At 47.1% G+C, this 19721-nt stretch overlaps 1 protein-coding gene and 1 long non-coding RNA gene across 3 annotated transcripts in view; one reads left to right on the forward strand and one right to left on the reverse strand.

Annotated features, from left to right (window-relative positions):
- Positions 1 to 1629: 1629 nt before the first annotated feature.
- The window catches only part of HOXA3 (homeobox A3), a 33888-nt gene continuing 15796 nt past the window's right edge, over positions 1630 to 19721 (reverse strand). Inside the window, exons 3-6 of one of the 2 annotated variants that reach the window (XM_072925658.1) lie at positions 16665 to 16746; positions 6054 to 6307; positions 4804 to 5392; positions 1630 to 3299 (exon numbers count right to left, since the gene is read on the reverse strand). In XM_072925658.1, the coding sequence (XP_072781759.1) occupies positions 2530 to 3299; positions 4804 to 5275 (1242 nt within the window). In that variant the 5' untranslated portion in view covers positions 5276 to 5392; positions 6054 to 6307; positions 16665 to 16746 and the 3' untranslated portion in view covers positions 1630 to 2529. Of the gene's footprint in view, positions 3300 to 4803; positions 5393 to 6053; positions 6308 to 12700; positions 13302 to 16664; positions 16747 to 19721 lie in introns of those variants that run through there. The other variant, XM_072925659.1, reaches the window with a different exon arrangement.
- Positions 4409 to 17182, forward strand: LOC140682629 (uncharacterized). The gene is made up of 2 exons (XR_012054558.1): positions 4409 to 4880; positions 16229 to 17182. It is a non-coding gene; the product is annotated as an uncharacterized lncRNA (long non-coding RNA).

Genomic DNA, 19721 nt, shown 5'->3' on the forward strand with positions numbered 1-19721 from the left:
ACGCAGTAAGTATTGTGACTGTACCGTTACCTTTTGTTGCGTCTAACCTAACTGATCGGAGATCTGGAGGGGGGGAGGGACTGGAATTTTATACGGGCGCTCCTTTGAAACGAGCATTGTCTTGTAATGTTGCAAAAATTCTTCCTTCGCCTACAAAAGTAATAATCAGTCGCTCGTCTGTACTGGGTAATAATCAGGTTTCAGTGAAAAATATTAGCCTACATAGCCTTTCCTTCCGCGGTTACATGTCTATATATACAATAAACAGCACGGTATAAATCTATTTGCTATCCTTTTCTTTGACTGGGCATGCTTTATCTATTTATGCAGAAAAGCTCTATATAGATTCACGGATGCATGACAATGTTTCAGCATCAGGCAAGGATGGTTCTGGGAACAAGGTAAAGCCCAAAGATTAATAATATTTCAGCATGAGACCAAAATGGCGACATTTTTTTTCTGTGCTCTAAAAGATACAGATGGTGAACAGCGTGCGTTATTATCTACACAGCATAGGAATATGTCTTTATAAACGTGCAGGGGTATATTTTACCTAGTCTATTAAGGTCCGTTTTGATTTATCTTTCAAGTTTCAATCTAAAAATTACGGACATTTTGCCTGAAAGGAAGAAAAATCAGATTTAAGCAAAAGCTTGCGGGTTTCTCCATTCTACCTCGAGCCGATTCGGTACGGGGACCCCTACGGATGCCGGTTTGGGGCCGGGACCGTCGCCCTTCTACAGTACCGTGTCCCCCTCCCCCGACACAAACACACACCGGCACACACATCCACAGCTCCCCGCGGGAAGAAACGGAACACAACGCTCCCCTCCCCCACACCTTCAGGCTGCCGTGAGAGGAAAGGCGGCTCAGCAAAAATGAAAAAATGAAATGAGCCCCAGTAAAATTAAAAAAACAAACTAACAAAAAAAAAAATTCGGGAAAAAAAATAGGGAAAGGAAAAGGTAAAATCCACGTCTTAAAGGAAAAGGGAAAAGCGGCGGGGTTAGCCAGTGGAAGGAGCAGCAATGCACGCATCCACCCCAGCGTATTCGCGGTTCGGCCAGACCCTGCTCTCCCACCCTGCTCTCCCACCCCGCTCTCCCACCCTGCTCTCCCACCCTGCTCCCCAGGCTGGCGGGGTTCCGCAGCCTTCACCGCCCGGCTCAGTCCAGCGACAAGGAGGCCCCTCCGCGCCCGCACCCACGCGGGGCTTTATCCTGAGCGCCGGTGCCTGTGCTTCCCACACACGCTTGCACACCCACACCCACACCCACACCCCGGCTGTCCTCCCGGCGCTGCTCCGCGGCCGATCCCCCACAGGACCCCGCGGGGAGGGGGCGATCCGCGCCCGCCGGGCACCGCGCAGCGGGTGCGGGAGGAGGCGGCGGCCGCGGGCCCTTAAACCCTGCTGGAAGAAAGGGAAAAAAAAGAGACCGAGAGAAAGAGAGAGAGCGAGAGAGAGGGGAAAAGAAAAATCTCTCTCCCTGCCTATGAAATGCTGAAAAGGCATGGCGGGGCCCTTCGGGTGAGCAGATCCTCGTGTAAGTTTACAGACGAGTTTCCTAGCTCCCCACGTCACGAAGGGCTCTTCATTCCCCTGCGCTGCAAATAACATGTTCTTAACTCTTTATTATTCAGAATAAAAACTTTATTTTTTTTTTTCCCAGAACGTGAGCAGCAAGGAATGTATAACTTTCAAAACAAATCTAGCCTTTTCAGCTTCACACACTTTTTGCCTAGCTGGATGTTACAAGCATAAAGTATTCAAACCGTGATCTTGTTTCCCAGATTTTATTGCATCATCATCATCATTATTATCACTATTTTTAATAAAAGGAGTTAATAGTTTCCTTTCAAATGATACTTCTAACACGTGCCGATATGCCATCTAATATATGGCCTCCTGAATATTCAGGGTACAGATTTTTTTATATATATATAAATATGAACAAATGGGGATAAATAAAATTTTAAACACTTAGAATATTCAATGTTTGTGAAAAAAAAATATAAATAAATCTGAATGTTCACCAGCATACACACATTGAAAGACTTACACGTATCAATAATTGTCCAGGAAGTCCCTGTCCAAGAGCTTTTGATGTCTTTCTTGCTATTTAAAAGAAGTGCAATAAAAAAAATTGCTTCCCCGTGGGATCAATCATGTACGAACAAATTCACATTTAAGAATTCCTTTTATAGAAAATTTGTTCATATACCCTGTTTTGATAAAAGTGTAGAAGGTAAAGTATAAAGCCTCTGCATACTCCCAAAGTGAGACACAAGGCTACAGTTCAAGAAGATAAATATCCACTAGTGAAACTATAGAGCAATTCAAGCAACAAATATTGCTACGTCACATAAACTAGAAAACGCTTTTACGAAAGGAAACAAAACAAACCAAAACGAACAAAAGAAACAAGAAGGGAAGAGGAGGGCACATGTTGGGGGGAGGAGAGAGAAGGGAAGGGATGAGTACTTTCCAAAACTTGGGGGCTTGCTGTTCCTCTTAGTGACTCCTGTCTCTTACAGATGAGTGAGTTTGGGCGCTTCCTGAATTCTTCCCTGAGAAGGATGGTGAGCAGTAAGGTCTGTGTATGTTGGATGTGGATCACAAGGTCCATGGTGGTGATTGTTGGCCATTGGCCCAGCCCCGCTGTAGTCCATGTTGGCAGAGGGAGGATGAGGGAGATGAGTTAGACCAAAGATGGAAGGCCCAGAATTGGTCATGGTCTCCACGTAGTTGCCCCCTACATAGACGGGGCTTCCCTGTATATGTGGATTCCCATAACCGTTGCCTTGAAGAGGATGAGTATCATATTCAGGTGTCACAGCTGCTGTCCCCGTGTATCTCTTTTGAGGAGGTGGGCAATTATTAAGAGGAGCAGTATACGATGCAGGGATGCCATAGGTGTTTTGATGAGGCTTGTTAAATGGTGGAGGCGACTGGGGCTCGTAGGGGACACTGTTTACTAAAGAATGCATAGAGTTTAGATATCCCCCAGCAGCTGGAGGGACGGGGCTTCTGCTTGGGGACTGTCCTCCTGAAGAGGTCATCATACCCTTTCCCTTTTGATCCTTTTTGTATTTCATTCTGCGGTTTTGAAACCAGATTTTGATCTGTCTTTCTGTGAGATTGAGCAAATTAGCCATTTCTACCCTTCGTGGCCTGCAAAGGTACCTATTGAAGTGGAACTCCTTTTCCAGTTCTACCAGCTGGGCACTTGTGTAAGCTGTACGGGCTCGCTTAGAGGAGGCTTGCCCTGGAGGGCTTTTATCACCAGCACAACTCTCACCTATGTAAATCACACAAAGAACACAATCAGCATGGCAAACCTATACATGGCAACATGAGAAAATGGCCAACAACACGAGCACCTGGAGACTTCAGCTCCCAAAGGCAAGATGGATGCCCATGTGTGCAACGAGTACTTCCCCAAGGCATGAGCTCAGTTGCACCAAGCTCCAAGCCTCAAAAGAGCTCCTTCATCTCATTCGTGTCACTGTATGACTACACTTGCTTCCCCTAAGAATGACAGCATCTAATGTATCTCGAGCTTGGTAAAGAGGAGCAAGGAAGGTTCAGGGAAACACAGTGAGGTTTAGAAATGCTGAAACTGAACCTGTGGCTCTGCTGATATAGTGGGATCAGAGTCTTCAAGAAATAGCTGTTCTCCATATATATACATATATATATATGTGTGTGTGTGCGTGTGTGTATATATATGTATATGTATGTTGTATATTTTTATATATATACATCAGCTACAAGTACCTGAAAGCTAGATAGCTACAATACAAAATTTTAACATACAAATACGGAATTGTCAGTATAGTGGATTTTTTTATCATGTCTGATATATAGCATAAATATATGGTAGTGATTGGGAAGTATAACATATATATAAAGAAGAACATACAGTAGCTAGGCTTGCATATAGGCATTGAGATATATCTAAATCTTGCTGCTTTTTAATAAAATAAATACATTATATGGAATGTTGAAAACACCAGTGTTACTACAGCTTTAAAAAGCAGACCGGCAAAACATTTGGTAAAGTTTTGAACTCTATTTCCAAGGCACATTTAAGCAAAAAAGAGGAAGAAATCAGAATAAGCCTGACTTCTGGGCTTTGGAGCTAGCACTGGTGTTATTAGTTTGGATTTCCTTGAGTAATAAAAGTGTTGATATACACTTCCATCCCCCAAATAATGTTTTATGGGCTGAAGTTTATAGCACTCCTGGATGATTTTTGTTTACCAGGCTTGTAACTTTGCCAATCAGCTTATTAAAATAGGAAGAGGTTCTGACTGCATGCAGGGCATTGATCCTGCCTGCACATGATTATGAGCTATTTTATTCCCGTTACACTTCAGCAGAGATAGGTCACTGTCTTATTAATCTAACAGCACCATGCCAACAAAGTACTCGGGACAAGCCTCTGGCTTAAGGCCTGGGCTGCTCCACACTGACATGATTTACTGAAGGGGGGATTACCTAAGAAATGTGATAGATGCTGGAGGGTACAAGTGGTTCTGCCACTAGGAAGCAAAGACAGTTCAGATCCATTCTGCAAGGCTGGGAAAGTTTTGTAGGGGTGTTTTTTTCACTGAGCTCTCCTCAGTGAATAAGCTGAGTGATGGCAAGCCCTTTCCAAAAGTTTCATGGGGTCAGCTTAGAGGGTGAAAAAGCCCCCACCCTCTCCTCCCTGAAGTGAAGGTGGGTAAGACTGCCCTCCTCCCCACCAGATGCATAGTCAGCCCAGGAATACCCAGGGAGAGGGGAAGCAAGTTTCATACCTGAACTGGAACTGCTGTTTTTCTGCTTTGTGTTTTGCCGAGACTCTTTCATCCATGGGAATATCTGTTTGGACACGGTGGGTGAGTTAAGAGCTGGGCTCTTGGTGGGGTTGGCCGGGGCAGGGTTGCTGCTGGCATTTTGAGATGGTGAGGTGGAGGTCGGAGGTGGAGGTTGTGACTGCTGGGCTGGAGGAGGCTGCGGTGGAGCCTGTGGGTCAGCAAGGCTGGGGGGCTGGAGAGTCTGGCTGGGAAGGGTCCTCATGCAACTCTCACTGATGTCATTGGCCTTGTGGTGGGACACAGAGCTGCCAGGGGACTGGAGGGAGCACGCGGGGCGGTGGTACTCAGTTTCCACAAGTGATGAAGATGGAGGATATTGCTGTTGACTCGCATTATAAGTGAAACCATTTGCTCCTTGGTAGGGGTAGGCACCATAGATTGCAGAGCTGTCGTAGTAGGTCGCTTTTTGCATTTCGTTGTTTCCCAATATTTATTTCGCAAACTGACAGGGTCTTGACACCCTTGGAGAATAACATTGGCACCCCTCTGTCACGTGGCGCTCTTCCTCCAATGGCCTCTCCGGGCAGACCTGGGGTGTGGGGAGAGCAGAGCAGGGTGAAGAAATGGTACAAATCCATCTTACTTTCAATAGCTAAGTGACATGAAAGCCATAAAAGAAAAAGTGGTCAGCAATATTTAGCAGCATGACTTGGCCTCAGGCGTGGAGCATTTCGATATAAAAGCTGCCTGGATTTACTGGCAGCTACAAATATGTGCTTTGCTGCACTGGGATAGAGGCTTTCTGGTTTGTTTTTTTATTATTATTTCTTTCTTGTTAAGGAACAGAGCAAGCGGGTTGATCGTTTATCACCAAGAGGCTGTTTTAATACCGGTCTCTGAGATAAGGGTGATTGAGGAATCAGTAATGCAAAGGGGCTGGGCTATTACTTCAGTCCAACTCTAAGATCAAACCCTCTCCTTTAAACCAGCGTCGTTTTATTTTTAGCCTTTCTCCCCTGGTTACGGCTCTTCATAACAACTTCAAAGAAATATATGAGATGGTTCCTGTCTACGTGTAGCAGGGGGCAGGAGCAGTGTGGAAGGGTTTCCTACGCAGGGATATTTAAACACCCCGACCCCAAGTGATGGATTTGGGCTTGTCTATGAAATGCTCGATAGGAAAATAAACGAAGCCAGCACCTTCTCCCCTCCGTGCCCGCACACCACCCCGAGCCGCCCAGGTCACGCACCCTGGCAGTAGTGGTTTCTGCCCGGGCGAGCCCCGCCCGCCGCCCGCAGCGCTCCCTCTCGGTCCTGGAGCGCGGCTTGGGCCGTTCCACGGAGCCCCCGAGCCTGCCTCCCACTCGCGAGTGGGTCCGGCCTCAACTGCTCCCGGCGCCGCTCCAAGCCCCTCCAGAGAGGCCAGCAGGGGCGGTCGTTGGTTTGTTTTTTTCAGCAGTTATTTTCAAGACACTAACTTTTCGTGGAATCAGCCAGATCCTACCTGTTAAAACATGATGGATTGGGGGAAAAAAACACACCAGAAACCTGAAAAACCAGCGTTCATCTCCATGACCACGGCTTGAACTTTCCTTCCAACTTAGCGATAATAGGTTCTGTCTTGGAAACTGCTATGTAATTTGATGTATGAGGGTCACTTGGCTGGGGAGAGGGTGGACACAAACTCAGAGAATGCTTCTCCTGACCGAGCAAATCCCTTCCCCCCCGAATTTTTTTTTTTTTTTTTTTTTTTTTGGTCCCCATCCTCCTTTATTTCTGGGATTCCCCCCGGCCCGTCCAAATTAAAGTCTACTCGTCACCTGCATGAAAACAACCACTTAAAGAATCGCCCGTATTAATGAGAGAGGAGACCTGTGCATAACCTCCGATCTAGGAGGTATTTCCACACGCACTCACATTGTTCTCAGAAACTGAAGTGTGTTTCTCACTGTCCCCCTAACCCCTTGCTGGCAAATAACCACGTCTTTTCAGATCAGAAGGGCGTCTTTCTTTTTACCACTTTCCCTGTTCTTAAGCAGATGGATATTTCCCCCCCTCCCAAAACATCTAACGAGGACAAATGCTTAGGGGCGAAAAGCCTTACACAACACAAGCACCAAACGAGCTCATTCTACGCCTTTCAAGTTATACAAGTTCTTAGAAAACAGTATTCCCTTTGTTAGATCGTAACAAAATGAAGGTAACACACCTACGGCAGGGCGGTTACCTTGTTATTGCACTAATCAAGCTCTTTGGATGCTATTAAGCTAATAAGCCAATGGAGATCTGAGGCGCATACACAATTTCCAGCTCCTCTCCTCTCCTTGCCTGTGCTATCGAGGCCTGGTGTGATTTTTCTCAATTCCTTTGAAAGAGAGACTATAGACACCACTACCAGAGGAGAAGGAGGAAACAATCAGCCAGCGGTGATTTCACAAAGGCACCCGCCTTTCATGACCGCGACACCAAATATTTCACCTTCCTTCGGCCGCTGCGAAGTTTTGTGGCGCTGGCAGGACGGGCAGCGCGGAGAGAGGATGCGGGGTGCGCTGCTCCCGTAGCTGCCGGCCTGCAGACAATAGACGACTTTACTTGGAAGGCAAAATATTATTGGAGCTTCGGCTGACTGCCAGCAAGTTAAAAAAAAAAAAAAAAAAAAAATCAGATCCCGAGTTTGGGTTCGCCAAGTTAATCACTTCCTACAAAGTTACAGAGAAGCGGGGGTAACCTGAGGAGCGCCCGGTCATTCCAGGAGAAGAAAGTGGGAATAGCGGGATTAAGAGCGACAACGATCCCGGCAGCATCCTAACGGGAAAGGGGAGAGGAGGTGGATTTACCACCCCAGCCGGTGCCTGGGATGGGAAGAGCTCTCCTCTTCCCTTCAAAGACAAAAAGGCAGGTCTTGCAAACATAAATGGGCCCCCAGTCCTTCCAATGCCTGTTTGATCGGCTCCGCTCAGTTTGAGCAATACACGGCTCTTCACTTTACCAACTCCTCTCCCTCCACCCAGACAGCCCAGAAACAGCAGACGAAAATTGCTTGGGGAGGCAAGTCTGCCTGGTTTCCCCCACTCCCCACTTCAGCTCTCTCCTATCCTCTCCTTCCCTGCATTTCCTCCCCCCCCCCTTCCCAAGCACACCAGATCTTTACCCTGTAACTCCCAACCGAGCCCCAAACTCTGACTCTAGGACGGAAAACCAGGCAGTCCCCCTGAAAGATTTCCTGAAAGATAAAGACAAAGTTGAGGGAAGGTGGGGGGTGGGGGGAAGAGAGGAGAGAGAGCTGCCTGAACACGAAGTGTAAGGGTATCAGTCACTGCCTGGAAGGAAGCCCCAGCTTGTGAACTCTTCTTGAACCGACATTTAAGTCTACGGTCATAAATCACCGGGACATAAACTCCGCCATTCACGACTGATAGCAGCGTATTTGTGGCCTGCTTACCTTAACTTCTGACGACTGAGGCGGAAGCCAGCATGCTCTCTCTCCCTCTCTCTCTCTCTCCCCCTTTTTTTTTTTTTTTTTTTTTTTTGGAGGCGACACAACCCAGAGAGCAGGGGCTGCTGTCTGCCCCAACTCGATCCCTGTGGCCGCGGGGTGGGCACCGGCTCAGCTCATCTGCACCCGGCACCCCCCGGCCGAGAGGGGCGAGTCCTGCCCGCACGGGATGGGGTCGATTGCTCCGCACACCCGCCTACCCCTCTCCCTTGACGCTTCAAGCTGCGCACCCTACCCCGACCCGGTCCGCGGCGTACCGTGCTCCCCCTGTGCGGGGCACGGAGGACGGGGATGTTTCCCAGGGCTGCTCTGGGAAGGGAAGGAGAAAGAGGGAAAGGGGGGGTGGGGGGGGTGGTGAGTTGGAGCGGGGAAAATGGGAAAATATTAAAAAAAAAAAAGGAAGGAAGAAAGAAAGGCGGCCGCCTGGGGAAGCATGGGCAGGGTGGGGGCTGGGGAGGGAGCGCAGGAGCACGGCAGTGAAGGAGTGCGGCCCCCCCGCACCCGGGCGTCACCGAAGTCCAGGAAAATTATGCTAATGAAGACAAACGGCGCTCACAAAGGGTCGCTCTCACCAGCCTCCAGGGTGCTGCTGTGGGGGTTTGAGTTTGTCCCTCTTACCGGTGGGCTTGGGGGGCAGCTGCAGAATAGCCCCTCTGCCGCTCCCCACGGCCGGGAGCCCCGCACAGCCCCGGCTGAATCCCGGGGAGGGAGCAAAGCCCGGAGAGCCGGGGCTGGGTCCGGAGAGCCAACCGAAGCCCACCAGGATCCCCGCTCTGGGCAATGCTTTCAGAGCCACGCTGGAAATCATTAGAGTTACTAATTATTAACTCATGCATGCGTGAGCGCACACACACACAGATGTACACACAGACACCCCCCTGCCCCCCTCAAATATCCCCAGCGCCCGGGCCGGGCACCGAGGCGCTCACGCACGCACATGTGCTGCGCAGACGGGTCGGGGTGCCCGCAGCACCCCGTGGGGACGCGTGGGTGGGAGCCTCGCGTGGACGCGGGCCCGGCGCCTCACAGCTCGCTTTCGCCTTCTTTCTGCTGCACAGCTGAGGAAGGCTCTGGCCTCTTTCCTCAGCGCCACGGGGTTTAGGGGTGGTCGTGTCTCCCCAGTTTCCTGCAACAGAAACGCGGCAGCGACCGTGCAAACGAGAACTTAAACAAAGTTGCAGATTCTGCCCGTCTGGCTGACGGTAACGGGCTCCGTGCATTTAGCGGAGCCTGCGAATAAAATCTAGGTGTAAACTTGACGTTACTTCGTTAATTAAGGCATTATAAATATAACTAGTCCGTTTAAAACACGAGGGAACCCAGCGTCATCTTTAAACACAAACAAAGCGAGGGGGAAGCGAGAAATAAAAAGCACTATAAGGCTAGGGTGGCCTCTTACGCATACCAATGGTTTTTGTCATTTATGGCTATGCAAGATTTATGACTTCGTGCACCAAAGCTGTAAACAGAGCACTAAAACAGAAAACACTTGCTCCTTATGGCATAAGTGAGAAGGCACCACATGAAAGGGGAAGCGGCCAGCGTAGGAGGCGAGAAGAGGCAAAAATCCTTCGTATGCGTTTTGCTTCAAACAATCCTGTGAATGTTGCTTTGGAAGGAAAAAAAAAAAAAAAAAAGTCTTTTTAGTCAATAATCAACCCCACACTTTCTTCTGAAACTGCTGATCTTCCGTTCGCCCACTTGCCCGGCCAAATACTGAGAGGCAGCGCTGCGCCCCGACGGAGTCCCCCGGACTGGCAAGGAGGATTTGGACAGGGAGAGAAAAGATGGGGATTGCCGAAACCTGCGGACACCGGGGAGCCTGCCGGTTTGGGGGGCCCCGCCGAAAGCCGGGCGAGTTTTTCCCTAAGAGCGCGTTTCAACTTGGGAGCCATCTCCAGCAGGATTTTCTGACTAAATGTCTGTATTTAAGAACGGGGAACGGGAAGCGGGGGGAGGTTTTTTTTTTTTTAATGAAAGGATATGTAAGGACTTTAATCGTGAGAACCGAAGTGGTTCATAGGAATATGGAAGTGTTTCTTCCATTCATTTACTGCCTGCAAAGAGTATTTTGCGAGATTTCTCCAATTAGCCCATTTCCCCATGCCCCTCCTCTCCCCAAAGAGGTAATTTTAAACATGGGAAGATGATTATTTTTTTTAATGTCTCCTATGATGTCGGGATAAGTGTCCCAACGCACAGATCCCCGCTGCTTTTATCTGTCTTTCCCTCCCAGAGGCCGAATATTTTCTTTCTGCTCCGTTCCACGGAGAGAGATAGGGCTCAGCTCGGGGAGGGACGGGCAGTGTTTGGGGTTGATTTCTGAGTCAGAAATGACCTGTCTTTTCTCCCCGAAGAGTTCCACTCTGTGGCACTCCCCTCCCTCCCTCCCACCACTTCCCCTGAATTATTATTTTCCAAATAAAATAATGCCTGTAAAGCGCCTTGTCCTTAGATGCCCCGAAATGGAAGCAGGCAGCACCATAATTCAGGGCTGCTTCTGGGGGATCTCTCAGAGATGAAATAGCCAGGCAGGGGGTTGAGGGAGAAGGGGTGCCTGGAAGTGGTGCCTGTCCAAGTCGTTAGAGAGTTAGAAGGGGATATCAGCTGAATTAGAGAAGGACTGGACAATCGAAGCAAGACATGGTCAATCTAAATTGTTGTTTATATTTTCTAACACTAGAGAGGCGACGCACTCTGCTATTTGCTGAACAGACTGAAGTTATTTACACAACTCGCCGAAATCCCCTTCTCCTCCAGAACTCTTCCTGCTTTCTTTTACTCTAGACTGTATTATTTATGAGTGTTTTAACTGGGTCAATATGCATCCAAACTGGGTCATAAATCAGAGGAAAGGCTGCCAAGTAATTTATCTGCAATTAAAGCTTGGATTTTATTTTTGAAGCACATTTTGGCCCATTTCAAAATACGGCAACGCCAATGTTGGCTTTTAGACACACAGATGGGAGCAAAAGAGCTCTTCTTCCCTTGCTGAAGAGAGAGACATCGTGCTTCAGTGTGGCGAGAAGGGGAAATAAAATGTATTTCAGTCAGTTCTGCTTCGAGAGCCGCTTTAAAAAACAGGGGAACGTGAGACCATCCCAAACATTACCCTGAAGGTCTCTGCAGAATAGCCGCGAATAGCTCCGAGTGGAAATAACTTTTTTTTTTTTTTTTTTTTTTTTTGTGCTCTCAGCGGAGTTTTTATCATCGTTCACTTTTCTCCCTCTCTCCCTCTCTTTCTGACCCCTTAGAAGACGAGCAATTACAAATAGCGCGTAGCTGGACACAAAATGGCTCAACAGGAATAAGCGAGAGGCATGGAACGAACTGGAGGAAAGCGAGTCCCAGGGCTCCAACCTTTTTCCCAAAGCCGAGACAGACCAGGGAAACGGGGTTTAATTTAGCATTTTGCCCTCTTTGGATAGCTAAGTACTCTTTCATTTTTGTAATTTAAAGTGCATTTATATCTATGCATTCACATTGATAAGTATACACAAATACTTACGTATTTATATATATGGATATATCTATATTTATGTAAGCGACGGCATGGATATTAATTTAGAGCTAGTATATGTTCTCCTAGAAGATACTTTCCACTCCTCTCCTTTTAATTCTCTCTTTCCAGATACCCATTCAGAGAGGCAGAATAAACCCCCACATTTTCGAGGCTGATTTATTGTTAGAAGCTGTAGCTGGCTCTTGGTTCAGCTCCCTCTCACCGCAGAGAAATAAAGAGGAGCGCCTTGGCTCATTTGGGAAGGGGAAGCTTTGCCATAGAGCTGAGCACTCATGCAGCGCTCCTCGCACAATAAACAAAGTACCACTAAAGCATCATAAATAAAATGGCAGCACGATCGCGCAGTCATCGATTTACGGAGCGGCAGCGGCCGAACAAACACCCATAAAACAACAACCGCCGCCGCACACTCGAGCACGACCCCGACAGAGGAGCATCACACACCCCCCACATAGTTTTCTCCGACTTGCCCAAATACATAAACAAACAAACACATAAACACACAAATAAAATAATAGAATAAAATTAAGGAGGGAAATACTCAAACACGACAATAAAAGAGGCTTCCTATCTCCAGCCGGTCATAAATAATGGTAAAATGGCAATCGAGGGGCTGTAGCAGAGGCAGCTGGCCATCAACAGCAGTGTGGGATCTCTATGGAGAAAAATAAATAAAGAAGCAAACTCTGCCTGCTCTGCTCACTGCAAGGGTAGAGTTGAATATTTACCACAGCAAATTGAAACAAAGGGGGAAGCAGCCTGGCTCCGGGTGCACACACACCCGCACGCACACACACGCACTCACTCCAGCCTCTGCTACTGACCTTTGCCTCGAACAGCAATAACTCACCACATAAATGAACAATCAACGGAAATACCTTAAAATAAAATCCATCCTTTCTAACGAAGCATTTCGTCCTCTCGGCTCGACAATAACCTTTCCATAAGGAACGAAAGCTGTCAGCGAAATGGCCAGCTCTTGTGGGGACGGTGATGGGGGCAGGAGAAAAAAAAAAATAATAGAAAGCAGTTCTTGCTCTGAACAGAAACTGGAAAAGCGTAATCGCAGACGGAGCCAGACCGGGTCTCCACTCCAAATGCCACAATAATGCGCTGTATTATGTGCTCACGTGGTCATACGTCAACTTAAATCCTTTTATTTGAAATAGGGAATCATTGAAGGAACAGGGTTTCTTAACGCGAGCCTTCGCTTTTTAAAGCCTTAACCCAATATGTTAAAGAAGAGTTTTAAGGGAGGGGAAAAAAAATCTAAGAGATGCAGATGACTACGATGGGAGATTGGTCTGATTCTCTTTCCTCCCACACCAATATTTCTTTACACAAAACCCATTGGAAGGTAAGAGGAATTCTTATAACGCCGCACTTTGATACTTAGCCTAATTAACCGGCATTTGCTCCCGAGGCCCGCCACTCTGCTCTACGTCGCATGTCCTCTACAAGCCCCGAAGAAAGCCCAAATCTTAATGCTATTATTTCCAGCCCCCTTCTAAACGGGACGATTACCAGCCTTCCCCCCACCCCCAGCTCCCTCTACCCTGCCATTGTACAAGACTTGCTCAACTCCCACACGCTACATCAGGGCTCCTGTAGAAACTAAAAAGACCTATAATTACCTGACAAAGGCAAAAAAGAGTCTCTTCTAAGAGGCTAGTTGATTTTTGTCCCCGCAACACACTATGAAGAATACACCATCCTTCATTGGCGTGCCTCTGAATTTTGCAAAATCTTTTGGGACCTTGCTGTTAAACCTGTGCTTACGCATTTCCTATACAGCTAGTTTGAGTGATGCGCAAAATTATAGGTTTCTAAGGTTGGAAAAGGAAAAAAAATAGGGGAGGGGGAGTTCTTTGCCTAAGGGGGGAAAATTAACAAAAAAATAAAAAAGCAAAGTTGTATGTGGCCCCTGAGCCAGGCAGCTTTGCCTGTGTGTGAACCCATCACATCTTCCCTGTAAGATTGTTTAACTTGTGCTATTGACACAATAAGCTAAACAAACAAAAGAAACCCTCCACTCACACAACTTTTCTGGAAGGAGTCAAAGTAAATCAGATAGTTCACGCTTTTATCGTGCTCCTGGTTCAGCTCTGTGGCTCCAGCATTGTACATCATCATGTATACACCCTTGCCCAAATCTTTCCACCATCTCCCATGAGCTCAAAGAAGCCTACTACATATCCCCTCTTACTGTTTCACCTACACTTCATTGAACAGAATGGAAGGAGATTTCTTTTTAGAGATGACTTTTAGTGCTATGGACAAGCCTTATTATATTCTCACCTGAATTGTAAAAGTGGGCCACTGGAATGCAAACCCATTCATAACAGTGTACAGTAGTGGCATTGCAGCAAAGTCAGCAGGACGTGACAACAGGAGAAAACTTTGCAATTTTTCATATGGAAGTGACTAAGCTAGTACCAGGGTATACATATATTATCCCTAACTAGGAACTGGAATAAAAACTACAGACTTTTTAAAAAAGAGAGGGCATTAGGCACACTCGACATGCCCAAGTCTGTAACTATCAGCTTGCCTGGTAACTCCAGAGCTCTCACACTTATTGTAAACCAAGGCCGATATTTGCTTGAGTTGGATGCACGGCTCTTTTAAATTTGGTGCGTTTGCATCCCATAGAGGAAGCACACAGAGAAGTTCTTCTGCAACAATGAAATTAATGGGGAATGGAGCAGATGTTGAAAAAAGCGAAGCAAGTCTTTCTTGGGGCTGTTGTAAAAAGTTATCGACTGCTTTGCGTCAAAAGTAGAAAGATGGCTTTAGAAGTTACACTCTTGAGCAAATAGAAACTACAAAAGCAATAAATCACAATCATAAGTCATCTGAAATGCCTTAACGCTAGCTGTGGCTATTGGCTTCAAAACCTTGTTTCTGTGAACATCTTTATTGGTATTAATGGTCAAGTTAATCCTAAAACTACTGTTTAACAATTAACTTGGTGTATATAGTGGGAAAACTAATTAATTCTTAAGAAAAGTAACTTCTTGACGTGCGAATACCTTTCAGAGTGTGCTTTAGGAAGGCAGAAGGGGGAGTCTGCCTAACTTTGTGCTGTCCTGAATTGCATCTGAAAATTACTGCCTTCCGCCGAATTTGGAGAAAGTTTTGTTTGCTCTAGCAGCGTGATTACGAGGTTTCAGATGCAAATCCAAATGATGCTGCGAGTCGCAGGCGCTAGACTTCCCTTGTCACCCCATTTCTTGCTTTGTTCCTGTTCCTGGACACTCAACGTTGTTTACCTTGATGATTTGGAGACCCGAAAGACTGTTTCTAGTAGAAGAAATGTGGAGTTTATCAGTAGGTGTACTACTGATTTTTCTGGGCTTTATACACATGCCTTGGAGCTGAGTTTAAATTCCAGCCTCAGTAACAACAAACAGATCTGAGTTCATAACGTGCCTTCATTAAGGGAAACCCTTTGTGCCCGTTCTGGCATTAAGAGCCAATTTTAGCATTAATGCTATTTGAAGTTACCTTCAATATAATTAGAGTTAGAAATTTTACTGTGCTTCAAGTTTACTTTTATGCCAGTCGGTAAGAGGTGTGCCTGTCACTCCCATGTGGAGACGAAATGGGAATCACCCGTACGATATAAGTACTTATTTCCTCGCTACCTCGAAAGATTTGCAATCTGCTGGGGTGCAGAACTGTTTACCTACATCCGTGCGCCTGATAAAGTTGGTCTTTGATCATTCCCAAGCAGATAAAAAGAGCAGCGTTATCGACTGTGCCCTTGTGAGAGAAGTTCTGCTCAGAGTCAGCTGAGTTTGCTGGTGTTGGGTCCGTTAAGGAATCCCAAATATCTCTGCCCGCAATGCTGTGGGTACATGCCACCGGAGGAAGATTCCTTCGTACCGTGTTTTAGCTTTCAATTTCCGAACGCAAGAGTGAATAGACATTTGCAGCGCCTTTTTGTAGTTAAGATTTAAGCAGCTCATTAAGCCAACACAAAGAGCCCTTGTAGTCCTGTAATTTATGGCCACTTTTAAAAGGTAGTAAAATACACTAATTGTACATCAACATCCAAAAAGGAGCAGGTAAATTTAGCAGGAATTTGAGCTAATTCTATGTAATCCTCCCCTCTCGACGGCCGTCTTAAAAAAAAAAAAAACAAAAACAAAAACAACAAAAAAAAAAAAAAAAAAAAAAAACAAAAAAAATTGTCACTATGGAAAGCATTTCTTTTCTCCTGCCAGAGGACCAAGCACATCAAGGACTTCAGCAACTCCGAACCACCAGCCACCAACCTCCACTCAGTGCAAAGCAGGCCAGGACGGACAAATAACAGAAATTTATCCGCTAACCATTCTGTTGTATGCTCGCAGGCAAAAAGCAGGTTTTCTAACATCCCCACATGCACTTCTCGTTTGCAGGACTGGCTGCGGAGCTCCTCGAGGAGGAGGCGAACAGACAAGCCGCGATAAGAAGCCATTAAATACCGAACTAGCTCCAACCCTCTCTCCCTCGCCTGGTGCCTTTGATTTCGGAAGGAACTAAGAACGGACAAAGAAATTCTCTAACTCTTTCGCTCTTCAGATGACTTTGCATCCTTCCTGTCCCCAATGCCTTTATAAGGATGGCGATCACTCAGGTCCCGTACACTTCTTTGTCTGCCCAGACACGCGCATTCACCACCCACGGAAGATGAATAGGGCCAATCCAGGAAAAAAATTCCAGCTAGGTTAAATATTTATCGCAACAACAACAAAATTTCATTCCAGCAGTCTTGTTCTTCATGCAGGTACCAGGCAAATCTCATTCTTACAGCTGCCACCGGCGCAAAAGCAGCGACCGCTGCCCGGTTCTTACCTCCTCCAGCTGCGCAGGGTTGGGCTGAGGCGCTCCCAGCTTCTTCCACCGCCCCGGCCGAGCGGCTTCGTTTCGGGGCTCCCTGTAAACAAGCAACAAACACTGCCTTACCGGGGAGTGCAGGGGGAGGTATTTTGCTCCTTCATTGGCAATACATGCTTTGCCGGGTGCGCTGGGAGAGCCCGGAGAGGGGCGGGCGGGGATGGAGCGGGCTCGGGCTCCCGCGAGGAGCGTGGATTCCCACCCGGGTGAAGAGCACGGGGAGCTGAGAAATAAAAGCGTGCGGTTGTTTTGGTTGGGTTTTTTTCCTTATTTTTTTTCCCTGTAGACAGCTATGCCTTCTGTCTCCAAGTGTTTGGAAATATTGTCATTCCTAACTCTTGTTACATGAATGTCTGCTTTATTTTCCTCTGGGAAACCTTTGTTTAGGATCATTTAATCAAGAACAGACATTAAACACAAGTCGTGGTGTTCATCTCTGCTGAATAAAACTCGGAAAGGATTCCAGTTTAAATGCGGGGCGTATTGTGGTTGGGCTTTTATTCAAACGGTTAGCCGGGGCCCAATCCTGCCACCACAAGCTCACTAAGAGACTAACAATTGACCTCAGCGAAGCGGGATCGGGCCCAAATGCGTAAAAATTTTTTTTTTTAAATCTACCAGCACAACACATACATACACACACACACACACACACACACACACACACACACACACACACAAAAAAAAAAAAGCAACAAAAAAAGCCGACATCCATGAAAGCCATTGATGGAGGAGAAAGTGCTGGGCTACTTATTTTCCCCTAAAATAAACAGTATTGCTGGTCCAAAAAGACAATAGTCAGGTTATTTGCATGCCACTTACTGAATCACTTTTACATATGAATTTGTCAGATATAATAATATACCCCTGTATTCAGTCTTGTTAATAAAACCTATCTAATGCATCTTACAATCGTCAGTAAATGTAAATGCTAATAATTAAATAACACCATTCTAGCTGAAGGGTGTTATCTGAGCCCTGGAAATATTAAGTCTGTCTTGGGACAACTTTTGGAGCAGATACTTTGCTTTGCTAATTTAGTAGTTCCATAATTACGCTAATAATTTTAAATTTGGTGTTGAACTCCAGTCTACATAAAATCATGCAATAATAGCCTACTAAACTGTTTATTGCTGTCTCATAAATTTGCAAGCGCTGACTGTTAAAATCTACTGGCAAACACAAAAGAAAATGGAAACTTCGAACTGCAATCAAAAAGCCCGGGCACTGCTTCCTGGGGTTATCCTTAGCTCTACCTTTCCTCCCACTCGGCTTCAGCACAGGGGGAACCCCCCAGCATTTTAGGCTCAAAGTCGTACCTTAGCCGTTTTGATCCCTAATCAATAATCATGTTACAAACAGCAATAATCATCGATCAAGCGTGACTGGGTTGTCCCACTCGTGTTAAATATGGAGCGTGTATCTGAAAATGGTGCCAGCGACTTTATGTTATTTATTTTGCAGCTATTAGGTCACGCTACCATATTTTACACTGCCACGGCCCTTTAAAGTAACGCTGTTTCTTGAAAGAGTTGCTAAGTAGCAATAAAGCACTTTACAAAAACTATGAATTTTTTTTTTTTAATTTGTTGTTATCCCAAGCTCTAATATTCATTGCGGCACTCTAAGTTCGTACATAAATCGTTCAGACTAATGAGTCATAGAGAAATTCGCCCATGACTTTTCCTTTGCAATGCTCACTGCCTTTCCATTGCTTTTTTGGCCATGTATTAAGAGACGGTGATTTATTAACGCCAGGAAAATTGAACAAAGCAGGTCCTCCTGCACTGTGGCACCCAGCTTTCCACAGTGTGAATTAGAACATTATCAAGTGTGTTTGCCTCCGTAACACTTAATCACCAAAAGCCATAATGTGACCACAAGGCAGCTAAAACAAAGATTTAACATTTCTAAATATTAAACTTGTTAAGCAAATGCTCAGCAGACAAAGCAAGCACAAACAATTAAAGTCATCAAGCTAGAAATATACACTACCTACTTACCAACACAGACCCTATTGCTTGCTTAAGAAGTTTAGAATCTTTCAAGATAAATCAGGTGGGGTTTTTTAAAAGGAAAAAAAAAAAAAAAAAAAAGGAAAGAAGGAAAGAAAAACAAACTCCAGTAACAAGGAGTTGAGTTTCACTTCTGAGAGAATCACTCCTAGTGAGGACTGACGGCCACAGATCCATTCCTGACTATCTGCATTAATTATTTAATGAGTCACGTGACCCTAAAGATTAAAATTTCAATATCTCGCCCAGAACAGACGCAACACCTTTATCTGCGAGAGCAGGGATGCTCGTACTTGGGTCCCCTAATCTCTACTGCCTTTGACAGCTCCTCAGTTTCCAGGGAGAGCTCTGGGGCATTATTAACAAGGGTTTGTCCCGTTCTGCACAGCGAACCGGGGCGGCTTTACACCCTCCGGCCCCCCAAGTCCAAAAGAATCAGTTGAACCCAAATCGTCATTGTCTGCAGCGGGGAGGGGGCTCTGTGCTGCTGGCAGGGGGACGGGAGAGCATCAGGGCGGCACTGCACGGGCCCGGGTGAGCGCTGCCTGTCCGCGGGCCCGGGCGGAGCCAGTGCGGCTGCCCGGGGCCGGAGGGAGGCGGCCGCGGAGCTCCCCCTGCCCACGCGGGGAGCTCCGACCCCACCGGGACCCGCGTGGGCCGGGCTTGGGCGCCCGCGCAGCGCCGCGCAGCCGGGGACAGCCCTGGAGCGACACCCCGGGGTCCCACCCCGCCGCGGCCCGGCAAGGCCCCGAGGCTGAGGGCACGGCCAGAGCCTCCGCCTCCTCGGGGACGTGACGTGCGGGGCCCGCGGCCGCGCCGCTCGCCCGGCTCGGGCGGAGGCGCGGGAACGGCGGGCGAGCCCGGGCTGCCCGAATGCGGCCCCGACGCCAGGCGGGGGGGCCGGGAGAGCCGGAGTTTCACTGCAAGCCTGTCAGGATCTCCGCCTGTGTGAGGGTTCCCCCCACCCTTTCCTCGTTTACAAACACAGGACAAGACTTGG

The sequence above is a fragment of the Taeniopygia guttata genome, chromosome 2 (genome assembly GCF_048771995.1).
Source record: "Taeniopygia guttata chromosome 2, bTaeGut7.mat, whole genome shotgun sequence".
Lineage (NCBI taxonomy): Eukaryota > Metazoa > Chordata > Aves > Passeriformes > Estrildidae > Taeniopygia > Taeniopygia guttata.